Source organism: Sorex fumeus, unplaced genomic scaffold (assembly GCF_029834395.1).
Source record: "Sorex fumeus unplaced genomic scaffold, SorFum_2.1 ptg000063l, whole genome shotgun sequence".
NCBI lineage: Eukaryota > Metazoa > Chordata > Mammalia > Eulipotyphla > Soricidae > Sorex > Sorex fumeus.
This window is the reverse complement of record NW_026606120.1, coordinates 34,431,580-34,448,780: the sequence shown is the minus strand read 5'-3', so window position 1 is coordinate 34,448,780 and position 17,201 is coordinate 34,431,580. Positions and strand designations below refer to the sequence as shown.

Sequence of the window (17,201 nt, the reverse complement as noted above, 5' to 3'; positions counted from 1 at the left end):
TCCTGATTGCACAGCCAGGAGTAACCTGAGCATCACTGGGTGTGACCCCAAAATAAATAAATTAATTAAACTAAATTTAAAAAAAAAGAAAAAAGAAAAGATAGAGACTTAAAAAAAAAAGATAGAGCCTGGGGATTTGGCCTAGTGGTAAAGCACTTGCTTTGTAGGCATGAGGTTACTAGTCCCATCCCCAGCATGACCCTACATGCTGAGTATAATGCCAGTGGCCACTGCCTTTTATGACTTCCAGTACCATAATAAATGTATATTCTCTGGCACAAAGCAACCAAATATGAACGAGCACCATAATTTGTGACTGCTGGTGAGCACCGTAGCCAAAAGTTTCTGCTCTCATGAGCACTATAATCAATTGTTTGAAGGGGAAAGGAAGGGAAAAGAAAGGAGGGGAAGGGAATTGAAAAATAAAAATAATAATTAAAAAAAGGAACAAAAACCTTAAAACAACCTTTGGGATACAAGGCCAAATAAATACATTAAAAATAAAATTGATATTATAGCTCATTATGTGTCAGATAATAAATCTAATAAGTACTCTTTTACATTAATAAAAGATTCAATCACAGCGGCAAAAATAACAGTAAGACTATCATTCTGGATCAAAGGCGACAGAATCTCTTTAAATATGACATACTGCAGGTAGGGGTCAGATATAGCTCCCTCAAATTTTAAAAACAATGAATCAGGATTCTCAGAATCCCAGAATGTTCATCAACTTTTCTTTTCAGGTAGTCTTACCCACAAACAAGGAGTTTTTAATAAAAAAAACCATACATAGGGACCAGGGAGACAGAAAAGGAGGGTCTGGAGAAATAGTACAGTGGATAGAGTGCATGTGGCCTAACTGGTTTTGATCCTTAGCACCCATATGGTTTATCTGTGCCCTCCCAGGAGAAATCCTGAGCACAGAGACAGGGGTATGCTGTGAGCACCACTGGTGTTGCTCCAAGCACAAACCAAAAAACAACAAGAAAAGAAAGAAAGGGAAGTAAAAGTATTTGACTACTTTGACTTCCAGTGCCACATGAGGTCCCCTGAACAAGGCCAGGGAGTCATTCCTGAGCACAGAGCCATGAATAACCTGAACACTACAAGTATGGCCTAACCCTCCTCACCCCCAAAAAGAAACCATACATTTCTGATAGAAGTATAAGTACAATTTTTAAGAAGGGCAATTATACAATATCTACCAAAGGACCAAAAAAATGAACACTTAAGAGACTTTTGGCCCAGCTATTCCAATTCAACTCACAGACACACATTTAAATGTATGTGTTGGGCCAGAGCTATAGTACAGCAGATAGGGCACTTGCCTTGCATGTGGTCAACTTGGGTTCTATCCTTTGCATTCCATATTGTCCCCCTACCACTGCCAGGAGTAATTCCTGGGAGCAGAGTCAGGAGTAACCCCTGAGCACTGTCAAGTGTGGTCCCCAAACCAAAATAAATAAAATAAATGTGTGTCATTTAATTAGAATGTGGTATTTTTTATATGTAGCATAGTTGTCATGTTTTTATACTTAATGAAGCTAGAACCCAGCAAGTGTTGACAGAGCATATATTCCAAATTGTTCATTTTTTAAAATTACTTACTATATATATGTATATATAGAGAGAGAGTTAGTTTCTGTGGTTTATAATACATTAATAATGGTTTCTCATGCACATAATTCTAATACTACATGCATTACCAGTGCACCCACCATCCTTCTCTGAGGACCACAATGCCCCACCTTCTACCAGTTCAACTATGTGACTCAACTCTCCCATTAGGCTGTCTTTGGACTTTTGTTTCTATTGTTCCATAAATCTTTAAGTCTCATATATGACAGAGATCATTCTACAGTTATCCCTTTCTTTCCGACTGACTTCATGATATCCTCTTGTTCCAGAATGATTTTGTTATTTCTTAAGGGGAAGACCTAGAAGAGGTAAAAATGCATGAGTGAGGGGAGTGAACTGAGGTTTCCCTGGGCCAAGGGCCTGACTTCAGAAAAGGAGTCAACAGAGGGAAGGTACAGAGAGGATGAGCAGCTAGAGCAGTCAAAGGGCCTAAATTGAGGTCACATGACCATGAGACCACTATCAAGTAAGAGGTTGGAGGATCCGGGTCAGAGTCCTGTAGCATTCCGCGGAGGATAAAACATACAGGGCCAAGCCATGGAAAGGGCAAGAAGCCGACATCCCAGGAAGCACTGATAAGAAGGGTCTTTCTCCCACCAAGGAAGGGTGGTTATGGAAATCAGGAGGCATGTGTAGAGAAGCAGGATTGGGAAGGACTTCCACGGAGATAAAGGTAAGACCAAGTAAGGCTCCACTGCACCTGCATCATTTTTTATAGTAACAACTTTGGGAAAAGATTTCAATGGAATACTGAATATACCCTGACACATGCACTAAAGAGTGGGAGGATACATAACACAAATAGCCACTGGCTACTTATAATGGGATACCGGAGCAAGAGAAGCACATTTCACTCTAAATCCTTTCGGCAATATTTTTATTTTTGGGCTGGGGTCCAAAAAAAAAATATCCAGTGGTGCTCGGGATACTCCAGGCTCTGCACTCAGGAGTCACTCCTGAGTTTGTTTGAGGAGCCAGGGTAGCCACATGCAAGGCATGTATCCTGTCTCCTGTACCATCTATCTCTCTGGGCCTCTTTTGGTATATTATGAAATTTAGACTAAATTTTTAAATAAATATACCAATTCACTCAAAACTGAGTAATGTTATGATGGGTTTAAGAGTCAGAAAGATTATAGCTCAGGCTTGTCAACCAGACTCCTTCCTCCATAACTTTATCCTTAAGCCTTGGTTTCCTCATGTATAAAATAAAACAAAACAAAACCTGCATTTTGATTCTCTCTTCTACATCCTGTAAATCATAACTAATATGTAACTAATATACTTTTATCTCTTCTAAGACAGCTTAAAGAAATGACTTAGTATGACTCCCTCTCTCTCTTTTCTCTCTCCCCCTCACTTTTCTCCTCCCTGCACTCTCTCTCTCTCTCTCTCTCTCTCTCTCTCTCTCTCTCTCTCTCTCTCACACACACACACACACACACACACACCTGGTCCTGGAGGGGCTATGGTCTCATTTTATTTTATTCTAGAATATAAAAGTTAAGAATATTTTGTTCTTTCTTATTTACCATATAAGAAGAGCAAAGTGAGATGGAGGGAGATTTATCTCAGTAAACATATTTCTTGGGTGGTGGCAGTGACATACAACACAGCTGAGAAGGTGGCTTTTTGCCAGCAGCAGCTAATCATCCCACATCAGGCCAAGTGCTCCACCACACCCTTTCTCAAACCAACTCCAGTTGGACCACTTTACCCTCCTTAATGTTTCACCAATCTTTCAACCTCTCAATTCATTATAAGTTAACCTCAAGTCTTTGGAAACCCAGATAGGTATATTAATTTAATCAAACAACCAGAAGGGGCCACTACAGAATAAGAAAATTGGGGAAGAAAGTACAAATTAGCCCTTTTTGTCTGTTTGTTTTTTAGGTCATGCCTGACAGTACTCAGGGCTTACTCCTGACTCTGTGCTCAAGAATCATTCCTGATGATGCTCTGGAGACTATATGCAATTCTGGGGCTCAAACTGGAGCTGGCTGCATACAATTCAATCACCTAAACCTCTAAACTATCTTCTCCAATACTAAAAGAAGTCCTTTGCCCTTCTTTTATTAAATGGCTATTGGCTGGGATAACTATACTGTGATTTATATGTTTTCTCAGCAACTCCCATTCATTCTCAAAATGGTCCTGATTTGGATTACAAATTATATGGCTGCACCACTGCTGGCTAAATTACTAGCTATCCTCCTTTAAATTAAATGCCCCTGGCTTTCGATTTGCTTCTTTTGCTGTATCCTTCAAATATGGATAACCAAAATATTTTCTCTAACAAATTTCTATTGCCCTTCAGACTGTACTTTTTCTTCCCTTCTCCAGGAGATGATAAATTATGCTGATTTTTAATTTTTTCCAAAAGAGAAAATCTCACTTCTTAAGTCACATTAATTCCCCCTCAACCCCTCCCAGTTAAAAGATTTTCTCCTAGATAATACATATTTATCTCCTGTACTTAACCTTCCTAGTTAAAACCTTTGTATAAGAATGGAGAGTGGGGAGAAGGTTGGTAGGAGAGTGCGGAGGGGGGCATTCCTTGTACTCATTATTGGCTAAAAAAATTATCAGCTAAGGGTATGCAGAGCCTGGCAAGCTCCCCATGGCATATTCAATATGCCAAAAACAGTAACAAGTCTCACAATGAAGACGTTACTGGTGTCCGCTCGAGCAAATCGATGAGCAAAGGGAGGACAGTGCTACAGTGCTACAGTCCTTTTTCATCACTGGCCAAATTTTCTTATTTGGTTATTTAAGATAATGTCAAACAGAGAATGAGCTTTAGGAGAAAAATAGATTACACCAGCACATCAGACTGGTCAACTTTGTAGGGAGGTTTGTGATTATTAATTTCACCTAAAATTCATTCAGGTTTTCATTGGCCTTCTATTGCTAATAACTGATATCTATAAAAAGCAGGACCAGTCTAGGGCAAAAAGTAGCAAGGAGGAAAAATTTGTGTTGCAGTTCCAGTTCTATTACTAACACTATTTTACTATGAGAAAGTCTTCATATTTTAGTTTCTATGGGTTTAAAATCCTCATATAATGAAGAAATTATAAAGTAGATAATAGCAAGGGTTATTTTTAAAATTCCATTGTTTTAGAATTTTTCATATTTAATAAACAGTACTCATTAATCTTAAGCTTGAAAATTTGGGAATAGAACACATATCTCCAATTTTTATGTACCACAAATGGTACATAAAATGTGAATACATTAGCAGCAGGCCAAGTAAAACTAGGTGATCAGATCTGAGTGTCTGAATGTGTGTCACTATAAAGACATGCAAAGTCCCTTTCCTTTATTGGCTCTACTATCATATCTAACGTGGTCTTTGAACTGTGTGGTGGCATCTGAAATTTGACCTGCCACCTCAGACCTTGCAACGTATAGCCTCAGTTTTTCTTTGCTGTCATTTTACCTTGCCCTATCAGTCTATTACTCAAGGAAAGGTCAAACACCCCAAATCACATCATGACTGAGAAAGTTTGGGATCAACATGAACCATCTCATTTCTTAAAAGACTTTGTTTTCATAAGAAATGCCCAAGAAGTTTTTATTAATGATGTCAACTAAAACAAACTGTCTTGAACAGATGAGTACCTGTAATACATATTAATAATGTGGCCAAAATCACTGATCACCTAGTGACATAAATGACGTATAAAAAAAGAGTATGATTTTTGAAAATAATAAAGCAAATCTTAAAAGATAACCTGAAAAACTTTTAAGATAAATCTCCCAACGTGGGATATTTTTGTCCTACATCAATCAATAGTATCATATGAGGAAACTGGAGACTGTAGAAAATTTTGGATTTAATTCTGAAAGCTATTAAAATTATTATGCCCTAACATGTTAGTTAGAGCTCTGTGAAAATACACAAAAGATTATGACCAGTTCAGGTTAATGTCTTATTGTCTTCACTTTGCTATAATAACTGTGACAATACCCTAAAAACAAGTATATAATAGTAAGGAAAAGAAAAGAAATTTTATGGAGTAGAATTTACCTCCTAAATAGTACAATAAAGCTGGTGGAAGGAACCTTTCCCCCATAATCCTATATAGGAAAACTGAAGGAAGAATATGAAGAGTAAGCATGTATACCTGAATGCTGAAAACACTAGCAACATAAGAAAATAAAGATCTTTACTTACAAGGAGTTCCTTTGCTGGCTTCTTCCATAGTTACCCTGACATAGGGCTTATTAAAGTCTACTTCAATTTCGTCAGAAAAAGGAGCTGGTTGTCGTAAGCCCTTAAAGGATGAAAGTGAAAAGAAGAAAAAAAAAGTCAAATTCCAGGGATAAACTGACTTATGTTTTAAGGAACAATCAATTATTAAATATGCTATAATTAAACCTTATCCTACAAGGCAGATACAACTAGATACTTGGGTTATGGCACAAAAGAGGAAACTGAGGTATACAGATGTTCAGTAATTTGTCCATGGTACTGAAGGTAGTAAATATCAGATGTAGGGTTGGACTGAGGAAATTTTGATTTCAGGCCCATTTTCCCTCCCTCCCCTCCCTCCCTCCTTCCTTCTTAGTGAATCGTCTTGAGGTACAGTTACAGACTTAAAAACTTCCGTGCTTGCATTTGTCATACAATGGTTGAGTATCCATCCCTCCACCAGTGCTCATTTTCTACCACCAATGGTACCAGCATCCCTCCCACCATCCTCACCCTGTCCCCCCTCCCCGCACCCCGCCTCTGTGGCAGGGCACACCCTTTTGCTCTCTCTCTCTCCTTTTGGGTGTCGTGGTTTGCAATAGAAGTATTAAGTGGTCGTCATGTTCGGTCTATATTCTGGTTTCCGGGTGCATCTCAAAGGCCCATTATCTTTTCTTTTCTTTCTTCCTTCTTCTCTTTCTTTTTTAAGTAGCCTTATTTTCATTATTTATTTATTTATTTATTTGAATCACTGTAAGATACAGATACAACGCTGTTGACTGGTTTCAATCATACAGTGTTTCAACAACCATCCCTCCACTAGTGTACATTTCCTACCACCCGTGTCCTCAGTTTCTCTCCTGCCACCATCCTCTCCTCTTTTAGGCATTATGGTTTGCAATACTGATACTGAGAGGTTATCATACTTGTTCCTTTACCCACTTTCAGCACACAGTTCTGAAAAATGTGTAATTGTGCACTCCTATTACAGAAATGTATTATTATTTTATACATTTATATGATATATTAATATTTATATTGTTATAAACCGTACAGTGTTTACAATGTTTATAAAACTCTGACTGTAAAAGAGAAAGTGTCTCAATGGATGTACAGTCCAGAGTGATCATTTCCAACTATCATTGTCATAGTGGTCTCTTCTCTGTCCTAACAGCCCTCCCCCACCTCGCACCTCGCCCTTACTTGTGGCAAGCTTCCTACCACAGATCATTCTCCTGGTCCTTGTTTGGGTATTAGTCTCATACTATGTTTTTTTATATCTCACAAATGAGAGCAATAATTCTGTCTGTCCCTCTCCCCCAACTCATTTCATTTAGCATAATAATCTCCATGCCCATCTATTTATAAGGAAATTTCATGACTTCATTTTTCCTGGTGGATACATAGTATCCACTGTGTAGATGTACCTGTCACTGTCACTGTCCTCCCGTTGTTCATCGATTTTCTCAAGCGGGCCCAGTAACGTCTCCATCGTGAGACTTTGTTGTTACTGCGTTTGGCATATCGAATACATCACGGGGAGCTTGCCAGGCTCTGCCTTGCAGGCGAGATACTCTCGGTAGCTTGCCAGGCTCTCCGAGAGGGGCGGAGGAATCGAACTAGGGTCGGCCATGTTGGCTGCGTGCAAGGTAAATGCCCTACCGCTGTGCTATCTAGTTTCTTTTTCCACTCATTTGTTCTCAGGCACTATTTTATCTCCAAATTCTGTCTATTGTGAACAGTGCTGCAATAAACATCAAAGTGCAGACTGCAGTTCTGCACTGTGTTTTTGGGTGCCTTGGTATATTCCCAGGAGTGGTATTGTGGGGTCAGATGGAAGTTCAATTCCTAGTTTTTTGAGGAATGTCCAGATTGTTTTCAAAAAAGGCTGAATCAGTAGACATTCCCATAAAAAATGAATGAGTCTCTTTCGCCAACACTGGTTCTTCTTGATCTTTTTGATGTATGCCAATCTCTGTGATGTGAGAAGATATCTCATTGTTGTTTGATTTGCATCTCCCTGATGGTTAGTGATATACAGCATTTTTTATGTGTTTTTTGGTCATTAGTATTTCTTTCTGAGGAAGTTTCTATTCATTTCCCCATTTTTTGATGGGGTTGAATGCTTTTTTCTTGTAAAGTTCTACCAATGTCTTCTATATCTTTGATATTAACCCCTTATCGGATGGGTAAATAATATTTCTCATCCCACAGGCCATCTTTGCATCTTGGTCGTTTTCTTTGAGATTTCACCTCTTGTATTAATTCCAAGGTACTTCATTTTCTGAGACACAATTGTGAATAGTAAATTTTAATTTCTCTTTTATTGCATGTAAGAAAGCCATGGATTATTGTGCATTGATTTTGTAATCTGCCACTTTATTGTACAGGTTTATTGTTTCTAGGAGCTTTTGTGGTGTAATCTTTGGAACTTTTAAAGAATAGTATCATGTCATCTGCATAAAGTGAGAATTTAACTTTCTCCTTTCCAATCTGGATGTCCTTGATTTCTCTTATCTAAATGCTAGGGCAAGAGCTTTTAATAGCATACTGAATAGCAGTGGTCAAAGCAGGCAAACTTTTCTCATGCCTGATCATAAAGGAAAGGCTTCCAGCTTTTTTTAGTTTGTTTTTGAGCTATACTTGGCTGTCCTCAGGGCTTACTTCTGGTTCTTCACTCAGAGATCACTCCTGTTGGGGTTCTGGGGGCCATACAGGGTGCCGGGGATCAAACCCAAGTTGGCCGTGGTTCCTGATAGCTTTTACTTAATTTTGGCTTTTGGACCACACCTGGCACTGCTCAGGGTCCACTCCTGGCTGATTCCACACTCCTGGAGGAGCTCCAGGACCATATGGGATGGTGAGAATCAAACCCAATTTGGTTTTGTGTAAGGCAAGTCCCCTATCTGCTATAACATCTCTCTAGCCCATTGAGTGTGGTGTTAGCTGTGGGCTTTTGATAAATGGCAGGCATTTTACACCCCCCTTCCTCTCTGTCTCTGTCTGTCTGTCTGTCTGTCTCTCTCTCTCTCTCTCTCTCACACACACACACACACACACACACACACACACACACACACACACACACTTTTCCCCCCCTTTTAGAACCTTTGGTTTACAATGTTGTTACTGACTGATGTCTGTTACTGATGCATGTCACTTTACCTCCTTTCAGAACTTTTAAACATCTTTCAGCAGAAAGTTTCAGAATGTCACACAGAAGTATTTACCTTTCCCCCAACCATTATGTATCAATGGTTATGGGTTTTGCTGAAATTAAAAAATATATTAATAATGCCAGGGGAAAGTCTAGAGTGAAGAGAAATATTATGTAGTATAAGAAAGAAGAAATAATGAATAGAACAGAGAAATTCTATCCCATGGTGAAAGAGGTGAGGAAGGTAAAGAGGGAGGGAGGAAGGAAATAAGGGAAGAAAGAAGAGGAGAGAAGGGAAGAAAGAAGGAAGGAAGGAAGGAAGGAAGGAAGGAAGGAAGGAAGTGATTTTTTCTGATTCCTACTGTCATTTCAGTGACAGAACTTATACCTTCAAAGCAGAACTTATACCAAACTCATTTCTTTCCTCCCAAACCAGCTGTTCCTTGAGTGTTGCTGTTTTTTGTTTTCTATTTCTGAGTCACACTGGTAGTGTTTAGGGTCACCTCTGGTGGTGCTTGGGGAATACGTGGTATCAGGATTGACCCCTGGAGTCCCATACAGGCCTTGGAGCCATCTCCTCGGCTGCCCTTCTGAGTTTTTAATTTGAATAAACAGATAACAACCTAAGATGAAACAGACTTAAACAACTCTCATCCTCTGCATCCTAATTTTAAATAAGTGTCAATTCTCTCTCTCCCTTTCCCTTGCCATTCCATTCCTCTTCCCCACTTCTCCCCTTCTCCTCATTTCTCTCTCCCCCTCTCTGTGGCACTAGAAAACAAATCCAGGCTGAGCCACACCCCTGACTCCAAGAACTCTTTTTTTTGGGCTATTATTTGCTTTGTTTTGGAGCCACACCCAGCGATGCTCAGGGGTTATTCCTGGCTCTGTACTCAGAAATCACTCCTAGGGGCCCTGGGGGAGCATATAAGATGCTGGGGATAAACTTCGGCATACAAGGCAAGCACCCTATTCACTGTGCTAGCTCTCCAGCCCACAAGAATTGTCTTTTATCTCCTAGAAACTTAAAATTTGGAACGGAGAGATAGCTTAAGAGCTTCAGCACATATTCTGAATTCAGGAAGCCCAGGTTTGGTCTCATGTTCTCTTCATGCCAGGAGCTAATGCCAAGCTTTGAGCATGCCTGTGAGTATGGTCCAAAAACTGAAAACAGGACAAACAAATAGAAAACCTTAAAATTTATCTTGCTCTATTTCTATTGTCTTAGTTAAAATCCTCATCATCTCCAACCTGGCTCATTACAATATCATAACTAGTCCACTGGTTTCTGTTTATCCTGTTTCATGTGATTATTTCTGGCACAGCGGGTAGGGCATCTGCCTTGCACGCAGCCAACATGGCCGACCCGAGTTCGATTCCTCCGCCCCTCTCGGAGAGCCTGGCAAGCTACCGAGAGTATCTCGTCCGCACGGCAGAGCCTGGCAAGCCACCTGTGACGTATTCGATATGCCAGACACAGTAACAACAAAGTCTCCAATGGAGACGTTACTGGGCCCGCTCGAGCAAATCGATGATCAACGGGAGGGCCTTTACTTTACTTTTTACTTTTAATCTTCCTAAATTGCAGATAGGATCACATTACTTGTAGTATAAAGTTCAAATTCCTTTGCACAGCCAAAACCAAACAAACAGAAAGGGTCAGAGATATAGTACAAGGGTTAACATACTTTGTTTGCATGTGGCCAATCCAGGTGCAATCCTCAGCACTAGATACAGTCCCCTGATCACCACCAGGAGTGGCTTCTGAGCACATTCAGGAGTAATCCCTAAGTACCACAGGGCTTAACTCAAAAACAAAACAGAACAAATTAAAGACAATGCTTACTTTATCTATAGCAGATTCTTTCTCCCAAGATATGGTTTTTGGATCACACCCAATAGTGCTCAAGAGTAACTTATGACATGGTGCTCAAGCATCACTATCAGCAATGCTCAGGGAACTACTTGGTGCTAGGGCTTGAACCCAGAGATCCCGAAAGCTAAGCATGTGCTCTAGCCTTTTGAGTCTTTTCCCTGGCACCTGAATAACAGATTCTTTTTCTTAACTTTAAGTAAACACAATACAATTTGCAGTTTGCTAAACGTACTGTTACTTCACACATCTGACCTCGTACTCTTTCGGCTATTTTTTCTTTCTTTTTTTTTTTTTATTGATTCACTGTGAGACCCTTATAAAGCTGTTCATGATTAGGTTTCATTCATACAGTGTTCCAACACCCACCCTTCCACCAGTGTACATTTCCCAGCACAGTGTCCCCAAGTTTCCCTCCCATCACTGGCCCCGCCCTCCAACCTGCCTCTATGGCAAGCACTTGCTTTTCTTCCCTCCCTCCCTCCCTCCCTCCCTCCCTCCCTCCCTCCCTCCCTCCTTCCTTCCTTCCTTCTGGGCATTGTGGTTTGCAATACAGATACTGAAAGGTTATCAAGTTATCAACACTCAGTTCTTGTCCAGTGTGATCATTTCCAGCTTTATTGTCATACTGGTCCCTTCTCTATTTTACCTACCTTCCCCCCATGCAACGCCCCCCCCCACCCCCGCAACACTTGTGGTTGATTCCAACCACTAACCTGTTTTTTTTTTTCCCTTTTTGGGTCACATCCAGCGATGCACAGGGGTTACTCCTGGCTCATGCACTCAGGAATTACTCCTGGCGGTGCTTGGGGGACCATATGGGATGCTGGGGATCGAAACTGGGTCAGCCGCAACCAAGGCAAATGACCTACCTGCTGTGCTAATCACTCCAGCCCCTAATCTGTTTTCTTAACCCGTTTTCCCTGGCTGTGGATATTAGTCTTCTATTATATATATTTTTAATATTTATTTAGTGCCTAGGGCTGGAGCGATAGCACAGCGGGTAGGGCGTTCGCCTTACACGCGGCCAACATGGCCGACCCGAGTTCGATTCCTCCGCCCCTCTCGGAGAGCCCGGCAAGCTACCGAGAGTATTCGATATGCTAGACTCAGTAACAACAAAAGTCTCCAATGGAGACGTTACTGGGCCCGCTCGAGCAAATCGACGATCAACGGGAGGGCCTTTACCTTTTTTATTTAGTGCCTATTTTTAACTTTCAAAATTCAGCTCAGAAATAATCTTCTCTAAAGTTTTCCCAAACCAGTGTCTCAACCCCTCAGTCACAGTTAATCTTTAATTCCTTTAGACAGTCACTGACATTCACTGGTACTATTCACAATGTAACACGCTCCCTATTTGTATCTAAGTTTAAGGGCAAGGTTATTATCTCCTTTGCATCCCTAATGCATAGTAACTAATGGAGAGAGGTTTTCAGTATATGATGGTAGAAAAGAGCTCATAAGATCTGCCTCCATAAGCAGGACTGTAATTGGATACCATAAGTCAATTTCCCCCAAAGTTTAGGTATTCTGTGACATAGTCATAATTAAATAAAAAATAAGATAGGCTAAACGCCATATTCTGTATAATACTTTGTGATTATACCATTTAAAAAGTTTTATTTACGTATATAATTTGAGCAAAGTCAGGTTTTAAAGAATTATGGTCGAGAAATTTTGCAAGTTTTTATTTAGTTCTCCTTTGTATACAGTTTCAGACTCAGTACCACTGTAGCACTGTCCTCCTGTTGTTCATTGATTTGCTTGAGCGGGCACCAGTAACGTCTCCATTGTGAGACTTGTTGTTACTGTTTTTGCCATAATGAATACGCCACGGGGAGCTTGGCAGGCTCTGCTGTGCGGGTGGAATACTCTCGGTAGCTTGCCGGGCTCTCCGAGGGGGATGGAGGAATTGAACCCGGGTCATCTGTGTGCAAGGCACATGCCTTACCCGCTGTGCAATAGTGGCTGACCTGGGTTCGATTCCTCTGTCCCTTTCGTAGAGCCCAGCAAGCTACTGAGAGCATCCCGCCCGCATGGCAAAGCCTGGCAAGCTCCCTGTGGCATATTTGATATGCCAAAAACAGTAACAAGTCTCACAATTGAGACATTACTGGTGCCAGCTCGAGCAAATCAATGAACAACGGGAGGACAGTGCTACAGTGGTATATAATTTACTGAATCACCGTGAGATACAGTTACCAAGCTTTTATGACTAGGCTTTAGACATACACTGATCAAACACTCATCCCTCCACCAGTGCACATTTTCCACTACCAATGGCCCCAGTACCCCTTCCACCACTCCACTCCACCCCCCCCACCCCACCCCCCTGTCTCTATGGCAGGCACTTTTCTTCTTACTCTCTATCTACTTCTGGGCATTATAATTTGCAATACAGATACTGAAAGGCTATCATGTTTGATCCTTTACCCACTTTCAGCACACAACTCCCATCCTGAGCAATCCTTCCAACCATCACTGACTTAGTAGTCCTTTCTCTATCCCAACTGCCTTCTCCCCCAGCACTTGAGGTAAGCTTCCAACTTCTGGCACTTGTCGCTACTGTCCTTGGGTGTTAGTCTCGTAATATGCTATTTTATATTCCACGTATGAGTTTGGTTTGTAACTATACCTTTATAAACACCCGGACCAGTGAATTTTTTTTGTATGTTTAGACAAGTCAGCCATAGAATTATTCCTTAATTTTCCCTCCAAATTCTGTTCTCTCTTCTATCCATTTCCTCCTGGTCCACAGCCCTGCTACCTAATATTTGGCAATCCTTCAAACCTTCCTGTCCTTTTCACCTACAAAAAAAATTTCCTAAAACTTATAAACTCTGAGTCATAGGACTCTATATTATACACGTATCTCTCAAGTGGAAAACCTTATTAACCTTTACACTCAGCTGCCAAGCTGGCAATTTTTAAGTGTATGTTAAAATTTTGAAATCTTATTTGCTAAGATATAATATAAACCATGGTTAATAAGTAAATGACTAAAGAAAAAATGTGGTATGTGATAAACAATGGAATGTTATTTAGTAGTAATAAAAAATAAGTTACTGGGGTCAGAGAGACAGTACATCAGGTAAAGGAACTTGCCTTGCATGTGGCCAACTTGGGCTTTATTCCTGGGACCCATACGTTCCTCCAAGTCTCACCAGGAGTGTTCCCTGAGTGCAGAGTAAGGAGTACGTCCTGAGCACTGTTGGGTGTGCTCCCCACCACAAAAAAGGGAAATAAGGAAATTACTAACACTTCTATAGCATCAATCTGAAAAACATGCTCAATGAAATAAGCCAGCCATAAACAATCACATACAGTAGAATGCCATTTTGTATGCAATGTCAAAACAGGCAGATCTATCGAGTCAGAAAATAGATGAGCAGTTTCTAGCAGCTGGGAAGGCTGGAAGGAAACAGTGATGATTGTTAATAGATTATGAATTTTCTCTCTGGAGTGATAAAGATTCTGAAATTGGTTGTATAATGGTTGTACAACTCTCTGAAAATACTAAAAAAGAAATATTACATTGTATAGTAAAAGTGGGAGAATATTTGATTCATAAATCTGTTATTAAAAAAAGGGAAAACCTTGCTTAGAATATAGAATTGAAAGTCATTCAGAGATAGAAAGTATACTGCCACAGAAATGACAGATAAGATTACTCAGTAGACATACCTCATTAGGATTGGTCTAGCCTGTTGGGTTAGTGAATCTTTCACTATTAGCCCAGACTAAAAGGCCAATGTGTACCAGAGAGGAATGTGGAATTGGCAGCAGGTCACTCAACTTATCGGCGACATAAATATATGAAGCAAAGTAATTTGGTGCATACAGCCAACATGGCCGACCCGAGTTCGATTCCTCCGCCCCTCTCGGAGAGCCCGGCAAGCTACCGAGAGTATCTCGCCCGCACGGCAGAGCCTGGCAAGCTCCCCGTGACGGATTCGAGATGCCAGACACAGTAACAACAAAGTCTCCAATGGAGACGTTACTGGGCCCGCTCGAGCAAATCGATGATCAACGGGAGGGCCTTTACTTACTTTACTTACTTAAAATTCTTCAGCTGCTAAGTACCAAGAAACGTTAAGCTCTCTCAGAGTCTATTCCATTACCACTGGCTTCCTTTGCTTTATTCCTGTTTATTGACTGAGAATATCACCTACTGGATATGACTTGTCTCCTCTTCCAAGTAAGATGACTGAAATGCCTGCCATAACCATTATACTCTGAATTCAGAAATTAACTATGTCCTGTGTTGTTCATTGCTGAATCATTTTCTGAGTTTGTACACTCTGCTGTGGAAAGCAGAATATTCCCCTCCAATAGAGGTCTACATTTTATTCTCTACAAACTGAGACTATACTATGTTACGTGAAAAAAGGGGCTCTGCATATGTGAATCAAAGTAAATAATTTTCGGTCAGAAAGCCTATCCTGGATCATCTGGGTATGTTCACTGTAGTCACAGGGGTCTTATGTGAATGAAGGAGGCAGAAGCAAGAGCAGAAAGATAAGGCTGTGGTCAGATAGGATTTCTGGTTAGCAAGAAAAGAGACTCTCCTACAGAAACTCCAACCTTGCCAACACTTTGATTTTAGCCCTCTGTGATCCATTTCTGACTTATGACGTCAAGAAATGTACGGTAACATTAAAAAACCTAATCGGCCTGAAGACATAGTACAAGGATTATAGTAAGCACAGGACCAGGAGTAATCCCTGTGCAGTTCCAGGAGTGACACAACCTCCACTCCACCCCCACCCTCCACCCCCAAATTAGAGAAAGACAATCTCAAGAAAGAAGAAATGAGAAAGAGCTGGGAGTAAGTGAAAACTGTTATAGGTGAAGTTCTAAAAGAAAGTGTCAAATATAGATACACACACACACACACACATATATACACACACACACATATACTTCGATTTATAATATGTGTATATATAAATATATTAAAATATGTATTTAGGTACATAGTTTAACAGCACTGTTAGTTTATGGTTATTGATGTACAATATCACTGCATCCCACCACTATAAAAATATTGTATTGTACATCCACCAAAAAATAAATAAACCTAATGTTTTAGGTCACAAAATTTGTGGAATAGGAAGCTAATATACTTGCTCCCATCATTATTATTAGCTATCAGGTGTCTTCTATTTGTAGACTGTTGTTCCTTTTATTGCTCAAGATGGTTTGGAACAATTGTTAGTTGTGTAAGAGCAAATACATTTCCCCCACTGGGCTATAAAGTTACAGAATTAATCAGTGGAAGCTTCATTTTGATCAATGATTAAAAATAAATATTAATAAATATACTGTATATACTTATGTTACTGTGATTTTTTGGGGGGAAGTGGCATACTTGATATACTCCGGGTCATACCCAATACTTAAGGGAATATGAGGTACCAGTAAAAAACCGAGGGCCTCACATGTGCAAAACAAGTGCTGTACCATTGAGCCATATCCTTGACTCAGTCAATGAGATTTTAAGGCATGGATTTCATACTATTGTATATCAATAACAAAATTCAGTTGCACATACATTTTTAAACATGTTTCTGAGGGGAAATTTTAGGTAAGGTACAACCTGAGATGGGATGAGCAATTTAGAATGGAGTCATTCACTGAAGGTTTGGCAGTAGTTAGTAAATACAAAGACAATATCCCAGAGATAAAGGAAAACAACGTAGGGGGTTATACAAAAAGACACCTAGCCTAAGATATAACCAGCAAGAGATTGGAGGAATGGTTTAGCATAAAGGATACTAAAGCAAGAAAACCATACACCATGAGATGATACCAAGAGATAACTAGCTGGAGGCCTAGTTTCTATACTTCACTGATTTGAATGTGATCTTTAGCATACTGTACACACAACCTCCAACTTTTCCTACCATTCTTATTCTTATTGCAATGTAAAGCTCTTACAACAGAGCTCCAAGTTATAATCTGGTAGGAAAATATAAGATTTTCAACACCTGAAAATATATGCTTTCCAGTCACTGTAAGCATTCTTCCCATTATTTAAGAAGATATTTAAGAAGACTTGTAATACTTATGTCAATATTATTCACCCTCTTGCTGGCAGGTTAACTGTTTAACAAAGAAATTTCTACTTACAATTGCACAGCGTGGCATTTTAGAAGAAATTCCATCTTTGTCTGTTGCCCCATTGGGTCCAGGTGTCTCTTTCCTCCTCTTTCTCGTATTGACTTTGGCTGAAGTCTGGGCATCCATCTTCTTTTAACTAATGGTAGACAGTGGAATTACCTGGTGAGAAAAAAGGTCTCAGTATTTCAGAGATATTAAAATTGATACAT

General features: G+C 40.1%; 1 protein-coding gene across 1 annotated transcript in view; it reads right to left on the bottom strand.

Annotated features, from left to right (window-relative positions):
• Positions 1-17,201, bottom strand: part of PCYT1A (phosphate cytidylyltransferase 1A, choline) — a 44,280-nt gene that overhangs the window by 12,489 nt on the left and 14,590 nt on the right. The window contains exons 2-3 of the mRNA XM_056126971.1: positions 17,002-17,151; positions 5,822-5,921 (exon numbers count right to left, since the gene is read on the bottom strand). Of these exons, the coding sequence (XP_055982946.1) occupies positions 5,822-5,921; positions 17,002-17,118 (217 nt within the window). The 5' untranslated portion in view covers positions 17,119-17,151. The remainder of the gene's footprint in view (positions 1-5,821; positions 5,922-17,001; positions 17,152-17,201) is intronic.